Here is a 23034-nt window from a genome sequence, read left to right as displayed (position 1 = left end):
AGAACGTCCTGCGATTGGATCAACCAAAGGCTAATTTTTTTTGTTAGGTAGCCTAAGTACTGTGGTGGTGTTTATGTTGGTGGCACACGTTCGCGCTGTGCTTGTGGAGCAGCGGAACGCCCGTCGTAATCATGGTTAACCTTACCGGTGGGAACCGGTCCGGTTTGACCGGTAACCGGTCAAACCGGTCCGGACCGGTTCCGGTTCCGACCGGTTCCCAACCGGTCCAAATTCAAATTTTGAATTTGAATTCAAAAAAATGAAAAATTCTTAAAAAATTCCTAAAAATATTTCAAGGTGTGATGAATCTAATGGTGTCAAATTTTCTCAAAAATTCGTTCATTTAGTATGGTTTGCGGAATTTATAAGTTAAATAAAAAAAACGTGCATACGAAAGTATACAAATACAATGTAAAAGTAGTATAAAAAAGAGTTGGAGGGTTCATTTAGACTAAAATATGTTGTACAAACATTTATTTAGTATACTTTGTGGGCATTTGAATTTAAAAAAAAAAGAAAAAAATTTGAATTTGACATGTACCAGTCAAACCGGCCGGTTACCATCCAAACCGGCCGGTATACCGGCCAAACCGGCCGGTATACCGGTCTAACCGACCGGCATACCGATCGGAACCGGTTGAACGGGGAAGTTTGAATTCAAATTTGAATTCCACCGGTTCCGACCGGTAACCGGCCAAACCGGACCGGTATACCGGAACCGGAAGCCGGCGGTTACCGGTCACCGGTCGGATACGTGAACCCTGGTCGTAATGCTTGTTTTCTTCTCGTTTTAGAACTCCAGCTTTCGCATAAGGCAGGCACACCGCACACCTGCGCCGAGGGCCAACCACAAGCATTTTAAATTTCCCCTTGCTACAGTAGGGTCAGGGCGAAAGGGCGAAGCGACGGCGAGGTTGGGTTCCGGCGGCGATTCCGCCGGTTCCCCTCCTCTCCGGCGGCCGGGCCGGCGCTGGAGAGGATGGTGAACTGACGAATCGTCGGCCGGATGTATATAAGCTAGGTTTTTATAGATCTAGGCTTAGGTTTAGCTCGCTGTCGAGCTCGGCGGCGGAGCTTCTGCTTCCGGGAGTGGATGCCGTGTTGGGGATCCCTCGCCGGCGAATAAGGAGTTTTTCTCCACTGCGGCGGAAGGTTGGTGATGGAGCTACCGTCCAGTCTTGGTTGGTGGAGACGACGGCCAACCTTTTCTGCCTGCTGTTCCTCTGCCTTGGTCTCCTTGATTCTAGTGACGGCAGCGACGGTGAGTCTGCTGGGATCTGTGGAGCTCTGGCTGGGAGGATTTTGTTGCCACTGGTTTTCTCCGGTGCTGCTGCTCTCGTTGGTGGCCCTCCGGTTGAAGATTCAGCGTGGAGGTATGTGCTCTGTTTCTTCCAGGAGATGGAGCTGTGGTGCTTCCCTATGGGTAGCTTCCTTTTCCGGGTCGATGGCTTTGTCGTCGGCTACGGATTTATCTACCGAGCGGGCTGCTTTGGTCTTCCATTGTCATCCGCTGCGGTTTCTGTTCGAGGCGCCTTGGGTTTCGTCTTGCTGTTGATTTTCTTCGATCTGTCAGAGTTGTGGACCGGTTTACAAGGGAAGGGGCGATGTTGGGGGGAAGGATGGAGAAGCCTGACGACCGATGGTCTCGTATCGTGGATTTCTTGCAGTTTACATGCAGTCGGTTTCTTGATCTGGGCGAGAGGTGAAGATGGCTGATCTGTGAACTGAACTGTGGCAACGCTGATTGTTGAGCACCAGCGGTAAGACGGACTGAGCATGAAGAAGATGGACTTCTTTGTAATTTCTGTTTTGGATAGGGGTCCTTCTGGAAAAAAGGGAACCACTGCTCTTGTAACTGTTACCTTTTAATAGAGTGCTTATCCCTTCTCGCAAAAAAAAAAAGAAGAACTCCAGCTTTCGCGGCACGATGTGGTGCCAGTGTGCAACAATCTTGTCCCTTTTGTGTCGTTAACGCAAAAGGGTTTGTCCTAAAAAACTGTTCTCGTTTTTTTTTTCGAGGGAGTTTACTTGTCTTTCGCCCCCAACATTTTGGGTGGTGTCGCTTTGCTAGATTTTATTCTCCAAATCTGTCGAGCTTTTTTCCCCTTCTGAACATGCTGATCAGAATAATATAGCTTTCCGGTCGAGCACACTACGGCAGCACCGAGTCATTAGCACTCGAATGCTGCCATAATAATACCATGTGAAGTGAGAGCATTAGCTGAGTGATCATCATCCCATCATCATCCATGACGACTGAATTGGTGTTGTCATTACCCCAGTTGAGGTGCATGCATCATGCACATCGAAATGCATAAACATTATGTGACGGAACCGTCAAATTAAAACTCTAAATTAAACATAATGACCATCATTTGAACACATCGGACGCATTAGTTTAATGGCTTAATTTGGCGATCCTTTCTCAACCCACGGCCCGATCGAAACAACACCAGAAGTCCCACGCGAAGACGGGCGCAGATGGTACAAGCACGACGAATACTTAAAAATACAACAACACGACAATAATAGAAATAACCATCATTTTTACAAAAGAGTTCAACTATAATAGTTTTACAAACCTGGTTCAAATACAAACATAAATTACAAGTGTTACAACTATCAACTAGAATAGACAATAAATCATTACATGAGGTACATGGCATAATAGAAGAAGAGCAAACATCTATATGTGAAGTACATGGCATAGATAATAAATCATTACATGAGGTGGATACATATTTCTTGTCTGCATCACAAGGGTTAGCAACATTTTGCAATTGATCCTTTGACCCATGTGATGAGCTCTCGCTAGTTTTAATTACTTTACTAGAAAGCTTGTTAGTGAGTAAAGCATGGTCTAGTACCAAATTCTCATGAGCAACACTAAGCTCCTCATGAGTCAATTTTAGCTCCTCATGAGTCAATTTTAGCTCCTCATGTGAACAACTTATGACATAAAGTAGATTTTGTTGTTCACATGTGTCTTTGAGAAAATAGTTTTCTTTTTCAAATTTGATTGTTTTGGTTAACACTTCCTCAAATAATTTGGTCAAGCTAGCATATCTACTCAAGAGCTCATCATATGAATTAAGATCAATCACATTGCAATCTGATAACTTTGTGTCACCTGGTGACATGAAGCAATGTTGAGATGGAGATGAGTTTGACATAGCAATATCATTCGTGTATGAGCCAACTTGATCATCAAGTGTGCTTTGAGTAGAATCATTATTTACAATACTTGAATCGTCATCATTAACCTTGTCAAGTGAGCTTGTTGTAGATTGATCATCATCATCATCACTTGTCCATGAGGTGGAGCAATCTTCCACAAACACCATGTCATGGATGTGCTCATCATCCTCATGCACTTACTCCTTGGTCTTATAATCATCATGATCATCGGAGGCCACCCCATATTTCTCATTTAGATAACTCCAAATCTCATGGGCGGTTTCATTGTCCATGATCTCACCAAAAATGCAATTATGCAAAAATCTAAACAAGATGTTAGTAGCTTGGATGTCTAGATCTAGGCATTTCTCTTGTGTTGGAGTTAGATTTTCTTCATCTAACACATGAGAAAAACCTACATCCACCACATTTGAGGGCAAATAAATTTAAAATTGCATATCATCCAATTTTTCCACCGTGCAAAGTGTGTGCCATCAAAAATATGTGGACACTCAACATCTAGCCCATAAGTCGCCATCCTCTCGGGTCGGTAGGACCACAAATGAGAGACCTCGGCTCTGATACCACTTGAAGGGTCGAGATGGCGGACTAGAGGGGGGTGAATAGTCCTTTCTAAAACTAATTGCGCCGACTAACCGAAACTTATGCGGAATTGAAACTATTCGCTTAGCCAAGATTTCACCCCTCTAACTATGACTCTAAGGCACCTCCAAAAAGATCCTATACAAAGCAAATGGAGTGCCATGCTAGCAAGAGCTCTCCTAACAATTCTAATGCCAAGTCACACAAGTCTAAGCACTAGTACTTCACAAACCGGGGGAGCTCCTACACAATTCTAATGAGCAAAAGCACAAAACCAAATCTAACCTCACTAGATGCTCAAGGACAAGTATACACAATCCAAATCCAAGAGCTCAACTTGCTTAGCTACACAATCTAAGCACGAGCAACTAATTAAGCTACACAAGCTAACTAGTTACACTAGGATCTCTACTTCTAGCTACACAAGCAAGAAGATGATTAGCAAGCTACACAAGTTAACTAATCACTAGAGAGAAACTACACAAGCACAAGATATAGATGAAATATAAATACAAGGCTTATGATTTGGAGAATGCAAACCACCGAGAAGAGTAGACAAGATTGACATGGTGATTTTTATGCCGAGGTTCACTTGGTTGCCACCAAGCTAATCCCCGTTGAGACAAGCTCCAAGGTTGCCGCCGATCCTCTTGCTAGTGGTGACTCTCAAGTCACACTCTCCCACGTGGAGTGCTCACACCGAGCTCTAGCACATGATCCGGCCGGACCACTTGTTGCTCTTCACGTCTCGCTCAACTAGAGTTGCTCTTCGCGGCTCCCGCGGGGTGAGCACAATACCCCTCACAATCTCTTCTCCGGAGCACCGCACAATCTTCTTGCGGGCTTCAACGGAGCCTCTTGCCACCAAGCCGTCTAGGAGGTGGCAACCTCCAAGAGTAACAAGCACACCGGCTTGCAACACGATCACCTAGTGCCACTCGATGCAATCTCTCAAAGCAATCGCACTAGAATCGCTCTCTCACTCGATCGGATGATTACTATCAAGTTGGAGTGAGTAGAGGGCTCTCAAGCACTCTCACACATGGACACCAAGCCCCCAAGGTGCTCAGCCACCTCAAATGGCCGGCCACACCCTCTATTTTTAGAGGGAGGCCCCAAACTAGCCGTTACACTCAAATCCCGTGAAAACAGAGTTTTTGCGGACTGTCCGCCTCACAGAGACCGGACCGTCCGCCATTCAAAACCAACGGCTAGAACTGCAATGATTATGTGTCAGAGTCGACCGTTAGAGCCCCGGGCGGACTGTCCGCACCCCTGAGGCGGACCGTCCGCGGTTCAAAACTTCGAACCAACCGATTCGCAAATGTATCTCTCTAAATCTGGAAGTGACCGACGGACTGTCCGCTCCCCAGGGGCGGACCGTCCTCCGTTCAAAAGGTCAGCACACACAGAAACCGCAGTGTTTCTGTCCCAGAATTTTCAGTAGGAGGCGGACTGTCCGCCCCCAAGGGCCGGACCATCCGCAGTACAATTTGGACCCCCAAGACTGAACAACAAGTTTCTGCGCCCGTTTCAGCTTTTAAAGGCGGACCGTCCGCCCCCATGGACCGGACGGTCCGCAGTTCATTTTGAACCACCAACAGAGCCAAAAACGGTTCTGTTCGAGCTCATCCGAGATAACGACGGACCGTCCGCCCCCCATGAGTGGACCGTCCACAGGTCTATTTCTAGCAGAAATGTACCTCGGTAAAACGGCCATAACTCTTAGCTCCAATGTTCAAATTTAGTGATCTTGGACTCTATGGAAAGCTTATTCAGAGGGCTACACAACCCAACTGAATATTTGATCCAAAACACAATGGATCAAAGCAGTATTTCATTCCAAGGGCCAACCTAATATCCGAAGAACACCGAAAAGCCTTTCTTGCTTCCCCAAGTTGATAAACATCAACTCTAACTCATTCTCCTTTGCAAATGTGCCAACGACACCGCGTGAACAACACCATGTGCATGTGTGTTAGCATTTCACAAACATTTTCAGAGGATTTTCACTTGATCTCACCACGCCACTCGATCCTAGCAACATCGCAATGTTAGATCGCTCAAGTGGCACTAGATGACCGATATGCAAACAAGTTTGCCCCTCTTGATAGTACGGCCATCTATCCTAAATCCGGTCATGCACTTCTCTACACAACCTTTGACCGGTGAAATGAAATGCCCTATAAGTTATACCTTTGCCTTGCGCATTCCATTTCATCTTCCCAAATATTGATGCCACACAAGCACCAAACTCCATCAAGCCTTTTGATCATCATCATGAGTCAACACTTGGCTTGATCTTTCTTTAATTGATATGATCCACTCTATATCATCACATGACCTCTTTGGTCCATCGATCTTGACCTTGCTCGCTCTTCACTGTTGCCTCGGTCCATCGGCGCCAAATCTTGGCCAAGCTTCACCGCCTCTCGGTCCCTCGCTTCAAAGCCTTGACTTGCCCTTCTCCATTGCAACCGGTCCATCAAGCCAAGCCTTGTCTTGATCTTCTCCACTTTGGTCACATAACTCCATGTCATGTCTCATATGCAATGAGCTCCTCGATCACACTATATGAGCATAGCATCAACCCTTAGCCATTTCTCCTCCATGGCACATGTTGCTCATACTAGTGTCTTTGTGTGGACTAATCTCCTGTGTATCTCAACATAAACACTTATTAGTCCTCCTAAGTTGTCACTCAATTACCAAAACCAAACAAGGGCCTTTCAGCACAGGGGCTGCGGGTGGAGGAACGGCAGCCGGATCTGGGGGGGCGGAGGAGCGGCGACGCGATCTGGGGGCGGACTGGGGTTGGGTGAGACTGAGGGAGTGGGTGAGAACCCGGGAAAAATAAACCCGTTAAAACCGAACTCAACCCATTTGCTAGCAAACCCATTTCATCCCAACTCATTTATCCTGTAAACTTATTAACTCCCATTCAAATAATTTCACATAACAACTCAATCCAAAAACTCCAAATATTATCTAACCCATTAGCAGGCTTACATCTGGGTCAGCTCAATCGGGACTTCCGGGAAGCACACACACCTGTTGATCACATCACACATTGACACGGCAGCGACCCACACAGCCAGCGCCTTCGCCGTCGCCAGCGCCGGACGCCGCTCCCAGCCCCCGACACCTTCACCGCGTTCGGCAGATTGGAGCTGGAGGCTGGAGCTGGAATAGGGTGAGAGAAAAATATTGTTGGGCTGGCTGGAGCTGGAGCTGGTGGCTGGAGTGGTGTGAGAAGAAATTACTGTAGCGCTGGAGAGGAGAAGACCAGCCGAACGCAGTGCTTGTCCCGACCTGTCAACAAGCCGCGCGCGTGCCGACGGGTCACATCAGGCTAGCCCTGGTAACGAGCCGTGGCCCGATCCTAATCCAAGCTCGGCCCTTTTTCTTTGGGTAGATGCCGATCCTGATCCAATTTGGGCCCTTCTATTTATAATCCTAATCCAGTTTGGGCCCTTCTATTTAAAATCCTACTCCTACTCCTGATCCTAACTCAGCCCTTGGGCCGCGATCCTAACTTAGCTCTCGGGCCCTTCTATTTAGCCTCTACTCAAACCTCCTGATAAAAATGCTACGTCTTTTCTGTCGCCGATCCAAATAACCGTGATCTGCTACAGATCAATCTGACGCAGTGAATCAAAGTTGCCTTCAACAAGAGACCGGACTCCCATCATTTGAGGTACCAGCTACTATCAGTTGTTAAATGGAATCAATTACCCAAGGGCCAAGTCAACTAAATAAATGATAATTTCAGTTAAACGGAACAAACGCAAGCAACTGTTTTCACTACCATTGCCACTCCCTTAGCAAAGCCAAACAGAACCTCAAGTAGATGTAACTAAGCTCAAGCAAGTGCAAGTTTACAAAAGCATTGCCAGGGCATGCTAAACTGCCATAATAATTTTCAAAATCCTCAACGAGTACATATCTTGGGAAAGTAGTAAAACAGCAATTCTCTCTTTTCCCATTAAGAGACGGCATGATCTAATCGCCCTTGCGACGGAAGGAGCACCCCTCGGTGAGCCTGGCCTTCCCACCAGTAGGTTGGTAGAGAACAGTTTGGCAGCCTGGGCACACAACCACAGTCTGGGAGTGGCTGAACACAGTGGTTCTGCAATCACAAAAACTTTGTGAGATACAGTCTGGGAGTGGCTGAACACAGCATGCTGATATAGCAAAAACTATACAATCATGTTGTGGAACTAGATAGCCTGCTAACTTAGCAACATGCAGCTGAAAGTAGGATCTCGAGGTGAACATGCAGCTGCACAACTACAGATCAATTTCAACTTCTCTCATGAACCAACAGCTAGGGCACTAACCTGTCAATCAACATCTTCTTCTTCATCTGATTCAAACATACGTTATCCAGTCAATGGTTGACCTGCAATGAATAAGAAACATATTAAACCACTATTATAAACATAACCAGCTTTGCAAAATGTATCTCAAATACGACATTTACCTTCATGTGCATCATTCAAGCCAAACAACCAGTCTTTCGCACATACTAATGCTTCAAGAGTTTCTGGAGAGAGAGAGAAGTCTGATTTTTTCCAAGTATCCTTCCAGCACAACTAAAGGCAGATTCTGAGGACACTGTACTTACAGGAATTGCCAAGAAGTCTCTAGCCATCAGAGCCAAGATAGGATAAGCATCTGTGTTTTTTCCCACCATGCCAGAACTTTAAAGTTCTCTCCTGCTCTCACAACTACTCTAGGATCATCCAAATAAATGTCCAGTTCAGTTCTTTCTGAGCGAGTCCTCGAGTTTTGTGATGAAAACTGTGCAAATGCAAGTTCCACACGCCGTTTGCCACGAAGTCCAGAAGAAGAACTCGAATTGCCCTGACTTAGTACTTCCTCTTCATGTGAAGTAAAGACAGGACCGCCACTGTTCCTCACAATCCTCTCATACTCTAGATAGTATTGATTCAAATATCGCATGAGTTCTCTCATCTTCTCTTCCACTTGTGCACTCTCAACGGTCATGAAATAGAACTTGACAAAGTCAGCTTTCATCGATGGATCTAGTGTAGTAGCTATAAGAAGTATGATACTATGTGCAGTCCAATACTTCTCAAACTTGAGATACATAGCTTCCGCCAACTCATTGAGCAGTGAATTGGCATTCCACGCCTCATCAAGCAGTTCATCTCGGATTGCCATCATCATCTTCAAAAACATGTGAGCTGTTGGGTGCCTATCCGCAGAAAATGCTTTTGTAGCATCATTGAACTGCTCTAGAAATTCATGAAGCCATGCAGCATCCTGCCAGTCTAGTTCACTAGGACAATCTTGAAACTGCTCTGCTGCAAATCTGTTGAGGGCTGCTTTGTACTTCAAAGCTTCATGCAACATATCATATGTCGAATTCCAATGGTGGGGAACATCTAGAACTAGCCCTGACTTGCCTCTGAGACCTAAGGTCTGAACGACTGAGTTGAATGTTTACAGCCGTGAAGGTGTAGAGGTGGCAACCTTGATAATGTCCCTTATCCTTTTAATTGCATTTGGAATGACTTGCAGTCCTGCTTGAACCATTATATTGAGAACATGAGCAGCACATCTGAGATGTAGATGTTCACCTTTAAAGAACATCTGCGGACCTAGAGCAGCACGCAAGTCTCTGATTGCTCTATTGTTCACACTTGCATTGTCTAGAGTCACTGAGAACACGCGATCAACCAAACCCCACTCCATTAAGCAAGCAGTGATCCCATCTTGCACAGCAAATGAGTTATGGGGGTAAGAGATCTGCTTAAATGCAATGATCTTCTTCTGGAGCTCAAACTCTTCATCAATGTAATGGGCTGTAACTCCAAGATACCCCAAGTTTTGGTTAGACGACCACAAATCAGCTGTTAAACTGACATGAGACTTCAACTTTGTGATCTTATCTTGTAGCTGCAATTTCTCTTCTTCATACAACATCATACAATCTGTACGAACTGTTTGTCGACCGACGCAATGGAATGAAGGTTGACAATAGTTTATCATCTCTTTCCAAGTAGGATCATCTGCTTTTCGAAATGCAACCTCACCATGGAGAAAATACTTTGCAATGAGTCCTCTGGATACCACAGGATCGAATACAGAATTCTCTGTACCAGGTGTGTTCTTTAAAGATGCCAAGAATCTATCCCTGTCCTCTTGAGGGATATGATGGCAATGGTATCCAATATGCCTGTTCAAATGAGTTGTTCCTTTCCCTGACACAGAAGATAACTGAAGCTTACAATACTTGCAGACAACCTTCTCCACTCCATCAATGAATTCCGTGTCAACATATGCCCAAACTTTAGCTCTCTTTTTCCCTAACCTGCCTGACTGATCTGTGGATATAGCATCCTCAACCTCTGCTGCTGCGGTTGCTGATGAAACTCTTTCCATAATACTAGACACTGTAAAAGAGATAGCATTGCTGGATATTATTATACAGCTAGCAATGAGTAATATGAAACAACAGGTAGTGGCTATAAAGAAAAAAATTCTGCAGGTCACTGGTAGTATGTAATAAAAGTACAAATTCGTGGTACCCAAGTACAAATTAATTAATTATTTCCAAGTGGAACTGAATTTGGCACTTAATAGCTACTGGACATTAAATAATAAGAACTCAGGTTATTGTTTAGTTGCTGTTGTTCAATTTCTGCTTGGCATATTTTGTTAATCTAACCAATTTCTTGGTGACCAAGCATACTAGTGCACTGACTCTACAGGTACGAAATGCTTTATTACCCATCAATTCATCTTTCCTGCAGAATTTAATTCAGTTAGGGTTTAGTTGGGTGCGAGATGTTTGACTTTGGCTTTTCTCGCTGAAAGTTTTAGGGTTTAAAAATGAAGTTGCATCTGTTAATTATCCATGATCCTGCATCACTCACGAGCCACATAGACATATCTTAATTTTTATCCACATTGACACATCTCAAATTTTATCAATGCTATTTAAGATGTGTTGGGTAATGGTACTTAGATCTACCTACATCCCAAGTATCGAGTAATATTCGACCTTTTTCAACCCCTTTAATTTGCTGTTTTCACTGAGCTAGAAATACACAGTTGTTGTCTTGTGCAAGTATATAGCTAGAAGTACTTAACATTGAATCTGAACTATACATGACTCAAATTGGGACTGTAATTGGCTAAAGTATAGATTTGCTGCACTAATAGCTAATGCTTTTAGTGTCTTTTACTGGAAAATATTTGGAAACTGAATTGATTAGAGATCTGTCAGAATTGAATGTTATTGGTCTTAATTTTTTGGAGATCTACTGCACTTCTGAAAATCCATTTTAAAGAAGTAACATATGTACCTTACTGTCCTACGAATAAGACATGTGAAACAAGTAAAGCTTTCTACTCATCTTTTAGATGTATACATCATATTGCTCTAGATTTTGACACAGATTCATCAGGTTTCCTTTACCTTTTCCGAAGAAAAATTCAGAGGCAGATTCAGATTCAGATTGAATTGACACAGGAGGGACAGGCTATTACCAGCCACTCGCGGTGCCCCTGGACGCCGTCGCTCTCGAGGTCGAGGTACTTGACGGCGACGTGCTGGGGCTCGAGGAGGCCCGGGCGGAGGCGGGCGTCGACGAAGCCCTTGTAGACGGGGCCGAAGCCGCCCTCGCCGAGGAAGTTGGCGGCGGAGAAGTTCTTGGTGGCGGCCTTGAGCTCGTCCAGCGTGAAGGCGTGCATCCTGGTGGTCTCCAGCTTCCGCGACAGGTCTTGCAGCGACAGCGACCGCATGTTCGCCTTGCTCAGCCGCCGCAGCTTCGGCTTCCCCCCTCCGCCGCCGCCGGGGCGCTTGCCCCCCCCCCCCCCCGCCTCCTCCTGCTTCTCCTCCTGACGCCGCACGCGCAGTGCAAGGATCCGGGGGTGAGGAGAAGGACGACGCCGCACTCCCGTCTCCCGTCGCCGCCCGACCCAACCTCCCTTGGCCCGCGTAGTATACGGCGAAGGGCACGATCCATTTAGGATCCTCGGGCCAATCCTTGATCATCGACTCGGGCATGTCTACAGCCCAGCTCTTTCACGGGTCGATCCAATCCAAACTCGATCATGTGTATTTTCGGCCCGTAAAAAATTTGTAAATGCAGGTCCATGATTTTGGAGGCCCTTCCGGCCCTTGGATTCACACGATCCGTTCCAGGCCTACATCAGGCCGATCCGGGCCGTCGAAGCGATTGTCTGACGCGAGCTGTCGCGTGCGCGGCCGTCGGATGCCCCGGCCCGGGAAACCCGCGCCTTGTACAAATAGGACTCCCGTTGCCGTCGACCTCCAGCTGACCCGCCATTCCACTCGAGGTCTCCTCCGCTCCAGCCGTGGCAGCCAGAGTTTTATAACCCACAAAGTGGTAGCCCGTCGCGCTCCAAATGCAGCTTCTCCCGCGGCTCTGCATGGCCACCGGCACCGGCGACGGCGACGGGGAGGCGAGCGGGAAGGGCGGCGGCGGGAAGCTGTCCTCGGCGGTGTCGTCCTCCTCGTCGACCGTCTCCACGTCGTCCTCCGCCGCGGCGGCGGCCGTGTCGGAGGCGTCCTCGTCGGCGTCCCTCCCTTCGCTCCCGTCGCTCTCGGCCGCGGCGACCGCCAGCCTCGCCGCGTCCTTCGCCCACGTCGCCACGCTCCGCCCCCTGTCCGCCGCGCCGTCGGCCGCCGCCGTCGCGGCCGGGGACTCCCTCCGCGGCCTCGTCGTCGCGCGGCCGGCGTCCGTGGCGCTCCACGACCTGTCCACGCTCGAGGCCACCTCCACCTCCGACGCGGCGGACGCCGCCGCGGCCGCGGGCTCCGTGAAGTGCGCGGCGCACCTCCACGGCGGCGCGGCCGCGGTGACGGGCCACCAGGACGGGCGGCTGCGGCTGTGGCGGGTCTCCTCGCGCTCGCCTGCCAGGCTCCGCCTCGCCGCCGCGCTCCCCACAGTCGCCGATCGCCTCCGCCGGTTCCCCGTCCCGTCCAACCACGTGACCGTCCGCCGCCACCACCGCCGGCTCTGGATAGAGCACGCCGACACCGTGTCCGGCGTCGCGCCGTCCGCCGACGGCCGCCTCCTCTTCTCCGTCTCCTGGGACAAGACGCTCAAGGTGTGGGCCCTCCCGTCGCTCCGCTGCCTGCAGTCGCTGCCGGCGCACGACGACGCGGTGAACTCCGTCGCCGTGGCGCCCGACGGCACGGTGTACACGGGCTCCGCCGACAAGCGCGTCCGCGTGTGGGCGCCCCGCCCCGCGCCCGACAAGGCCCGGCGCGCGCGCGGCAAGAAGCACCAGCCTGCCTACCACCTGGTCGCCACCCTGTCCCGGCACACGGCGGCGGTGAACGCCCTGGCCGTCGGGTCCGGGGGCCTGGCGCTGTACTCGGGCGGCAACGACCGGTCCGTGGTGGTGTGGGAGCGGGAGGACAGCGCGAGCCACTTGGTGGCGGTCGGGGCGCTGAGGGGCCACCGCAGGGCGGTGCTCTCCATCGCGTGCGCGGCCGGCGGGCTCGTCGTCAGCGGGTCCGCGGACCAGACGGTGCGCGCCTGGCGGCGCGCCGCGGACGGCAGGGGGTACGCCTGCGTGGCCGTGATCGACGGGCACGGCGCCGCGGTCAGGTCGGTCGCGGCGGCGCCCGCGCCCGCGCCGCAGAAGCGGCCGCGCGGGGACGGCGGCGCCGACGAGGAGGAGTGGCGGGTGTGCAGCGCGAGCTTCGACGGCGAGGTGCGGGTCTGGTCGCTGCGGGTGGCGTCCGGTTTGCAGTAGGTGCGATTTGGCGCGATCTTTTGACGTAGGTCAGTGTATTTTTATTATTACCAAGTTTTGGTTTGGCTCATGGACACGAACGTTTGTGTAGATACAGAGAGATGGGATGGGAGTGCCTAGCTACATTTTTTTGTGTTTCTTGCAAATTTGTTTGGAAACTTCTACATTTTCTGTTCCATTCCGTTCCATGCACGTTTAGAAAGTTTCCACTAATGGTGACAACTATTTAGCGACCAGAGCGGGCAAGACAGCGGGGAAACATCTCGGTTGCTTGTTTAGGTCGATGTTCCGCTGTCGATCGATGGCTGCTTTTCAAAAAGCAAAAAAAGAAAAACTATTCGACTGCCATCTCAGTCAGTCAAAAGCCATGAAAAAGGGCATAGAGTTTCAAATTCCACGTAGGTGCAAGACATACGCACTCCCATATAAAAAACACAAATTCAAAATGTATGTCTCAAGGCTGACTAGGCTAACAGAGGTTTTGGTCAAACACGCATGAATTCTGCTAAATCTGATAGGAAAAAGTTGGTTCCGACTTCCGACCCATCATGGAGGCCAAACATGCGGAAAGTTTTGATCACGAATTAGCAACAAAGGCCAAAATAATTTTCTAGACCTGTTTGTTTTGGTACTAGTCCCCCAGGCCCCAGGCACAGGAGCCAACTCCTCCCCGCGCATGATTGCATCTTACTTGCTGTAAAGCGGCCTCGCGCATCCGCCGGGGGATCGATCGGAGCTGGAGACGGATCGGCCCGCCGCCTGCAGCTGCAGGTGAGGTCGTTCTCATGGTGGTGGCGTGGCTGATCGGCGCCGACGTGCGCATATCAGCTGACGATCTAGCTAGCGAGCCACTCGGCCGGCCACCTGCTGGTGGGCTGACTAGTTACGACAAGGTTCTGCCTCCTTTCTCGACGAGCTCTCATCAACCACGCCATGCCTCCCGTTTCGCCGGCCGTTGATCGAGCTTCACACTCTGCAAGTATTTCAATTTGCATTGCCTTTGCCATCGCCCAGTTGCCCCAAAAGTATTTCAGCTTGTATCCAGGCATCGTCGTTAGTGTTAGGTGATTCCAAGTCTTTAGATTAGACGGCGCCAGCAGGATTTGAACAAGCTGTTCGTCGTCTTCAGGTGTGAATTTAAGGGATCTCCTTTAATTTGACAGTATTGTTAGTGCCGAGGATCATTGTTATTTGTTAATATTATCCTGCCTCCGTTGTCTACTGGCGCGGTTAGCCAGAGGCACAAGCCGCGTATCTGCCGCAGCCTTTCCTGCAGATATTTTTGGCAGGGGTTGTTTAGTTGGTGCCTGCGTGAGCGTGAGGCGGATGGCAACTGATGAATCGACACATGCATGGACGCGTCACTGCACGTTGAAATACTTAAACACCAACGCAAAACTTAGCCCATGCAGCACACATCACCAACAAAACTAAATACAAAAGAAGTGACCATGCAGTCGCAAAATCTTACTTGTGATCTCTGATTGGAGGGGTAAAAAAACCGGGCTACCATGCACGCACTGTATATGAGCCTGCCCTGAACTCTGAAACTCGAGAACTCTGGCCTCAAAATTGGTCTGTACTCTGTCTGGACAATGGAGCCGGCGAGCTGGAGCTATACTAGCTACGCGACGAACGTCTTGGATTGAAGTGCTGGATAGAATTAAGTAGTCGAGCACCCTACTAGTTGCGCTGATTGGACGTTGATAGAGCTGGGGGGTCGCCGGGTTTAATTTGGCCGAATCCATGGAGCGATCAGCGGTGGTGTGCGGGAGTGGAAATAAATTCTTAATCGCCTCCACTAACTCACGTCCCCTCCTCCTCTAATCGCATTTTATTCTCTCAATCAAATAACCTCTAATCACATTAAGTAATTTATCAATCAATCTATATATCTAGGTTGGACACACTGAAGACTTATTAATGGAGCTAGTTAGTTCGTGTGGATTGATAAGTCTTCAGTGTGTCCAACCAATCTATTTATCAATCTATATATCTATCTGGTTAGTTCGTGTGGATTGAAATTCAGATTTTGCCATACGACAGAGACACGGAGTGCATGGTAATGATTTTTGAGTATCCACATACTAGTTGGGTGTTTTACCAACTGTTAAATGCAGAAGCAATTTTTACATGCAATGGGGGATATGGAGCGTGAGAAAATAAAGTTTAGCGTCTCTTAGCAATTTTTACATATACCAATGCCAACCATCCGATTCTGCTGGCTCTGTTAATTTATAAGACAGGCAACTCTGAACACTGTACACATGTAGAAAAACTCCATATTCTAGTACTAGCGGCTGAGAGTGTGTTTGTGGACACGACTAAGAAGAAAATTATTGTCTTTCTACTCTTTTCATCTGCATTATATGCACAAATACACAACCAACCTTGTCTGGTGTGCAGACTATACAGACATAGAAATTAGGAAATGCTCACGTTTGAGTCGATGCATTCGTCTTGATTTTTGGCTCTACCGCATTTCCCTTGCATAAATATAAGCTCCGGACCTAGAATGGATAAAAATGCGCACGTACACTCTGGTTTTACAACTACAAATAAATTCCAAAAAATAGAAAAACAAATGTTTTGACCAGCACAAATAGAAATGTAAGGCTAGTCTCAATAGAAGTTTCATGGAGGGGTTCGTAGCATTAAATATCATCAATTTTGCTGACATGGCAAGGAGAGAGAATGATAGAGTTTTATGGGATATGAGGAGAGTTTCATCACTATAAAACTCATATGGTAAAGTTACCTAGTTTCCAGTCTATGTAATTGTGTCTATGAAACTCCCACTGAGAGCATGGCTTATAGCTGCGCGGCCGGCCGGCTGGGATGCATGCCATAATGGTCGTGGGTCCTGCTGGCTCACCCAATCACAGCGCACGGAGGAGCTCTCTGCCGGCTTGAGCGGGCGTGTAACAAGACGTCCACCTTCATCTCTCTCTTTGTCTACGTAGACTCTTAGCCAGCTCTCCTCCACCACCCATAATACTCGCTCTGAGACTGGCCTAATGTGGAAGCATTGGAGGACGTCTACCTGTTTCGGTTTCTTAAATGCCAAATTGGCACCCAGCAGCGTGGGGGATGAGTTGGTCCTGTACTGTTCTTGATGCAAGATGCCATGTCAATGCCATTCGTCAAAACCAAGTGGCCGGTGGTTTCCTGTCTAAAACCACCGGCCGGGCTCGTGCCTGGTTTCAACGGGGCTCCGAAGGTGCACGCACGCACGCATGGATATGATCCAAACCACGTCACGTCCGCAGAACTAAGATCGTGGCCATCTGTGTGTACCTAGCTACTAATTAATATATGTATATGTATACACTGCTGGCACATGGTGCCACGGGACTAATTGGAATATTCGACCCGCAAAAAAAAAATTATCATCGGTTAGCTCAGATCCTCAGCTGGATAGGATGAAAGTTGCATCGCTGATTAGCAATTTCTTGTCAACAGACAACAGCTCCATGCATATGCATATGCATATACGAGTATATAAGTGTGTGTGTCTGCGCGCGGGCCCAATTTTATTTGTGCGTTGTGCGGTGCCGACGTGGTTTCAGCTACCCTAAAACGATCTTTGGTATCTTAGGCCTTGTCCAAAGGAGCTGTCGACTTCGCTAGCTGATATGGAGTTTAAAATAATTAATAAACATAAAAAAATCTTAGGCATTGATGTGTCAGAGTTGTCCGAGTATGGATTTGAGATGGTTGGACCGTGACTTTTCTTGGGTTCTGTTCTCGACTATCGCTTCCCTTCCAGCTAGTGAGCTGCTTTTTGCCTTCCTTTCTCCTCCACGTAGAGCAGCTACTGGCGATGTCGCCACCCTTTGGAGGAGGCGCCTGATAGGAACATGCATGTTCCAGAACCACACGCTGCAGTGTCAGTGTGCCTGCCTCCAGCAAATGTGTTTCTGACAGCCAATAGGCTACCCATCATCGGAACAGTGACTCAACTCGACTAGACGACTACGACAAATAAAGCGTCTCGTCTCTCTCCCGACCTCTGCATGGTAGGTCCGTGCATGGGCGGGATTGCGAGAAAAGAGCGTTGTGCCTCCCCTCTTCCCTGCATGGAGAGCACTACACTAATTTCCAGTGGGTCATGGCGACTGGCGAGAAGAAGAAAGAAAACTATCCTAGAGCTAGTCACTATAGTCAGCTAGGTCGCCGTGTTAGATAGGGTGGAGTACAATAATATGCGGGCCGGGCCGGGGCCCTTGCTTGAGGCCCCCGTGCATGATTCGACTCGATATATATTCCCCTTCCAGAACCTTCACAGTACTTGCGCGAGCAGGCGCTCGATCGATCGATCAATCGGGGAGCAAGTCGTTAAGAAACAAGCGTTCGGTCAACACTGTCACCACCAGTGCTGCGTGTCTCGGCGGCGAAACGAGCAAAGCAAGCCGACAAGGGTGGGAGCGAGCTCCGGCGACCGGGTCCGATCATGATTGGCCGCCGGCGATAAGGATATACACTGTTCCATACAGTTGGGCCGTGAAGGAACTGCTCGCTCGCTGGCATGATGGCGCCTGCTACATGCTAGCTGCAGCCTGCTGCAGTGCGTCGAAACCTGATCCATCAGATCTCGGAGGCTACCAACCAAAAGAGCGAGCAGTCGACGATCCGGGGAGCGGAGCTGGAGCTTGACCGTCGACAAGGACGCGCCTCCAACTCCAACCGCTACAGCGTCCTGCTGCCGACGCGCTCCTCTGCTAGCTCTGAGTTTGGCCGGTGGAGCGAGCGCTTTATGGTAGTAGGAGCTACCTTAGCCGCGCGCTGTTCTTGAACAGGTTCTGGATTGCGATTCAGATGACGAGGCGTGTGTCAGTGTGTGCATACAAGGGTTTCAAAAACGTGCTACTGTTTAAAACCGAAACAGTAGCAAAAAAAATGACTTTTGTATTTTTGGATTTAGAAACATAAAATATAAAAAAATCGGACCCGGTTTACCGTCCCGGATCGAACCGGAAACGGAAAAAAATCCGGAAACCGACGGTTCCCATCCGGTTTTTGAAACCCTGGTGCATACCCCAGCATGCATGTCCTCGTTTGAGCATGCCGGGGAAAACAATTAAAGTATACGTGGAAAGGGTGTGGACGGCGCACTCGGGGGCCTCCTCTCGTGGTTCGTGGAGCTCTTTGCCTTGCTTTCTCATTGGCGGGAACGTATAACGTCCATGATAACAACAGCGGCGTTTCCACAGCCCGCACATATAAAATCAATCTCAATAGAAATGTTATAAAAACATTATAAGTATTAAATATCATGCTACAACAACATATTATAAGTATTAAATATCATGCTACAACAACAAATTTGTTGATATGACAGAGACATTTACAAGGAGAGAACAGGAGGAGTATTTTATAGGACGAGAGCCATGATACTCTTCCGGCACATTTAACAACTTCCTTTTTATTAATTGTACGATAATACTCTATACTGAGACTGACCACTCATCAATCGTGCTAGGTAGTATGAGGACGTACGTGATTAAAGACATGATATTATGATAACGAACAGGGTTCAAACTTCAAAGACTGCTTTGCTAGGTTAGTTCATCAAGCTTTTTTTTAGGGCTGTTAGTTCATCAAGCTGCAAAGAGATGGATGGCCCAAGAAGGAAGAAGAACCGAGGTTTCAAATAAAGCCCAGCACAGGTTGCTCTAAGAAAAGCCCATATTCCCTAGATAGCGTGGCTCCCGGAAGAGCTCATGGAGGCCCACTGGTTAAGTTGTTTGTTCTTCTTCAATTCCCATCGTTAACCTATATAAACCCCATTCTGTCAAATGTGCTCACAAAACCGCGAGCCTGTGGTCTTTTGTGCAAATAGTCTGGTGGTACAACTGTCCTTTATATTCTACCAGAATGTACCTGTACGTGTACTCATCTTTGTACGGTATCTTTATGGTTAATACAGGTACGTAAAAAAAACCGCGAGTCTGTGGACTGCCTACAGTGTGAAGGGATCAAACTAGCATTGCCCTGGAAAGGATGGAGAGCTGTAGTTTTCATCTTTAGGTTTACACTGGACAGTATACAGTTAAAACTAACTTTGCCGACAACCTCATTGCGCATCGTCCGTGATGTGCTGACATGCCGTGTGCTCACCTGACAGCCAATGTAAGAGCGCTTGAATTGCCAGCCGCGAACTCCTGCAGTCCTGCGCGTAATCGTTAAACGTTTCTTTCTGCCTCTGACAAACGCTAGCTGCATAAACCTGGTGCTAATATAGCACAGCACGATGTGGCGCACCGCGCACGGTAAATTCCCTCTATTGTTCATTTGTTCTAACTTTGAAGTTTTATTGGAATTCCCGCACTATTCCTAAACATCTTAGAGTCCATATTCCAGAACCTCTTAGCATGTATTTGATTTTGGAACTACGTGGAACCTGTTGAACCTATCCTAATTTTTTTTGGGTTGGGTTGATCGCGTTCCATGTTTGGTTAAAGGGTTAATGATTTGTCGGCTCAGTCTTCAAAGATACTCATAGAGGCCGGGTTTGCATATGTACGTTCATAGAGGTGAGTGTGTCTGCATTGCGAGTATCTGAGTTGTACTGTGCAATCGCAAAAAAAAGAGTCTAAGGTTATTCCTCATTTAACATACAAATTATTATTATTATTTTCTATAAAATTTGTCAAACTTAGACTATTTTAACTTAGAATAAACTAAATAATGTCTTATATTTTAGGATGGAACCTCTCCCTCCCTTCCTGTATATTTCCCGCCTCCAAATCCACATTTTTTTTTCTTGTGTTGTATCCAAACCATCCATTGTGACGTGTGATGCATTATATATCTAGCTACTAGGAGTTGCTATTGCCAATCAACTCAAATCATCCGCCTTTTCTATCACTACATTTTTTTTCTGAAGTGGCCATCATTACTTCACGGCTTGGTGTTTATAAAGAAGATTTCTACCCCTAATTGGTTTTCCTAATTAAGAGGAACGGTGGAGCGAAACCTTACTTTATGACTAAAATGGAAGTTGGATGGAATGATGGACTAATGGATCGGATCGGACTAATGGTGGGTAGTTGGACGAATGACACGCCCTCCACGTGGTCTTGTTGATCCTACTTTGACGGGTTTGGCTCACACGCAACTCACTCGTCTTCAACAACGAACATGCAATGTCGCTAGCTTTGTGGGAGCCATTGGCGGGCATTGTATGAAGAGAAGGTTTTCAAAACAAGTCCTCCACGAGGCTAAAGTTAACTTCTCAAAGTCAATGTTGGTTCCTATTAATCTACCTGTGGATCAAGCCAGCATTCTTGCAGCTTCTTTTGGGTGCGAGCTGGGCAAGCTGCCCTTCACATATTTGGGTTTGCCTTTTGGTCTTACAAAGCCAAAAAATGTTGATTTTCTGCCTCTAGTTAACAAGTGTGAAAGAAGACTCTCATGCACATCATCCTTGCTCTCCCAAGCTGGTCGACTTGAGGTCACAAATTCCATTTTCACAGCATTACCAATGTTTTTTTATGTGCACCTTCAAACTCCATAAAACAGTGATAGAACAGGTGGATAAGTATTGAAAACCCTGTCTTTGGAGAGGTTCAGATATCAATGCAAAACAGCCACCTAATAAAGCTGCTTGGGAATTTGTCTGTTTGCCAAAAAGGAAGGAGGCCTGGGTGTTCTGAACTTGAGACACAGAACGATGCTTTATTACTTAAACAACTTCACAAATTCTTTAACAGATTAGATGTGCCATGGGTCAATCTGGTCTGGGAATTACATTACAGTAATGGAACTTTGCCGAGCTCCAGAAAAAAAGTTCTTTTTGGTGGAGAGACATCCTTAAACTGCTAGACTCGTATAAAGGAATGGCAATGGTAAATATTAGAGATGGAATTAGTTGTCTTTTTTTTTGGGATGATCTTTGGTTTAATCGTGTGCCAAGACAGAGTTTCCCAGAGTTATTCTCATTTGCCAGAAATCCTCATATTTCAGTTTTTTCAGCACTTAGTGCAGATGGCCCATCATCTCTCTTTCATTTACCAATCGCTCATGAAGCTTTGCAGCAGCTGACACTAATAGTTGAAGACCTAAATGAATTACAGGGAACCAATGATAAAGATTTCTGGACTTATATTTGGGGTTCTCATCATTTTTCTTCTTCCAAAGTTTACAAGCAACTCACTGGGCATATAGTGATAAATAAGGCATTTAAATGGCTTTGGAAAACATCTTGTCAGAACAAACACAAGGTGTTCTATTGGCTTCTCTTGAAAGATAGACTAAGTACAAGAGAACTTTTAAAAAGAAGAAATATGGAGCTGCCGAACTACTCTTGTGTCTGCTGTGCACTGCAATTAGAGGAATCAATCACTCATCTCTTCATCCATTGCCCATTTGCTCATGACTGCTGGGCGCTTCTTGGCCTTTTGGTTCGACAGGAGATCCCTTTACGACTCTAGAACAACCCAAAGCCCAGCTACATGTTCCTTTCTTCATGGAGATAATTATGCTGATGAGTTGGTGCATTTGGATGCAACGAAATGATTTCATTTTCAGAGGAATTCAGCCTTCGCAAGACTCCTGTCTACGACACTTTAAGAATGAATTTGCCTTAGTTATCCTAAGAGCAAACCCCAATAAACAACCCTTGATGTCTTCATGGCTAGAAGACCATGTGTAATTTTTTTAATTTCCTTTCTTTCTTCGTCTCTTGATGTACCTGTACAGCGACTTTTCCTTTTTATTTTAAATATATATAACCAGTAGAGGTGCGCTCCTCCTGTCTCTTCAAAAAAAGTTGGTGCGTGGGTGTGTTTATCGATATGGAGTGGTTGTGTTGACGCAAGTTTTGGCCAACACATGAGAGCACTCGAGCGTGTGAGTCGCAAACGGACTGAAAGGGCAGCAAGGCCGTCCAGACCGGTTAGATCGGTTGAGCAGACCGTCGGACCGATTTCTAGGGTTTCGCCGAAATCGGTCGTCACGAGGGATAACTATCACACTTACGTGGTGAAGAAGGCAAGATTTACAAGCAAACCAACAAAGAGGTAACCAACGCGCTTACGTGACGAAGAACGACTAGTTTACAAGCAAACTAGCAAAGGGTGTCGAAGCTCTCGCCCGGGAGGGACCCCGTCAGGGTGTGAATGTCGCCGAACGTGCCCTAGGTTGACCAGCAAGCCTTAGGATGCCATCTCTAGTCGTGGAGATCAGAAGACGAACAGCATGGAGAGGTTGGAAGAGAATTAGGGTTTGTAGAGAGGTAAAAGTTGATTTGTTCGATTGAATGTGTATCAATCGGCCGTAACCCTTTACATTTATAGGGTGGGGTGGTCTGTACCCTTTAGGAGTCGAAACCCTTACAAACCCCGCATCAAAATACAACTCCTAACTCGGACTGGACTTTTCGGACCGGTCTGACCGGTCTCTGGACCGGTCTGACCGCCCCCTAGACCGGTCTGACCGGTCAGACCAGGGTGCAGGTCTTCCGGGAGGCATAATTTCCTCATCCGGAGT

At 47.5% G+C, this 23034-nt stretch overlaps 1 protein-coding gene and 1 long non-coding RNA gene across 2 annotated transcripts; both read left to right on the top strand.

Moving 5' to 3' along the window:
• The first annotated feature begins 770 nt into the window (after positions 1–770).
• LOC120682395 lies at positions 771–1925 on the top strand. Its single transcript, XR_005678411.1, has 2 exons — positions 771–1373; positions 1574–1925. It is a non-coding gene; the product is annotated as an uncharacterized LOC120682395 (long non-coding RNA).
• A 10154-nt stretch (positions 1926–12079) lies between these two features.
• On the top strand, positions 12080–14034 carry LOC120684028 (protein JINGUBANG-like). Its single transcript, XM_039966112.1, has one exon. It carries the CDS (start codon positions 12184–12186, stop codon positions 13540–13542), a length of 1359 nt encoding a protein of 452 aa, XP_039822046.1. The 5' UTR covers positions 12080–12183; the 3' UTR covers positions 13543–14034.
• The last annotated feature ends 9000 nt before the right edge of the window (positions 14035–23034 follow it).

Source organism: Panicum virgatum, chromosome 7N (assembly GCF_016808335.1).
Source record: "Panicum virgatum strain AP13 chromosome 7N, P.virgatum_v5, whole genome shotgun sequence".
NCBI classification, from domain to species: Eukaryota; Viridiplantae; Streptophyta; class Magnoliopsida; order Poales; family Poaceae; genus Panicum; species Panicum virgatum.
The sequence above is the reverse complement of the archived record's forward strand: the minus strand, read 5'-3'. Positions and strand labels throughout refer to the sequence as shown.

Bases quoted from the DNA above. Each gene is read 5' to 3' on its own strand.
- LOC120684028 (XM_039966112.1), top strand. From the start codon at position 12,184: ATGCAGCTTCTCCCGCGGCTCTGCATGGCCACCGGCACCGGCGACGGC.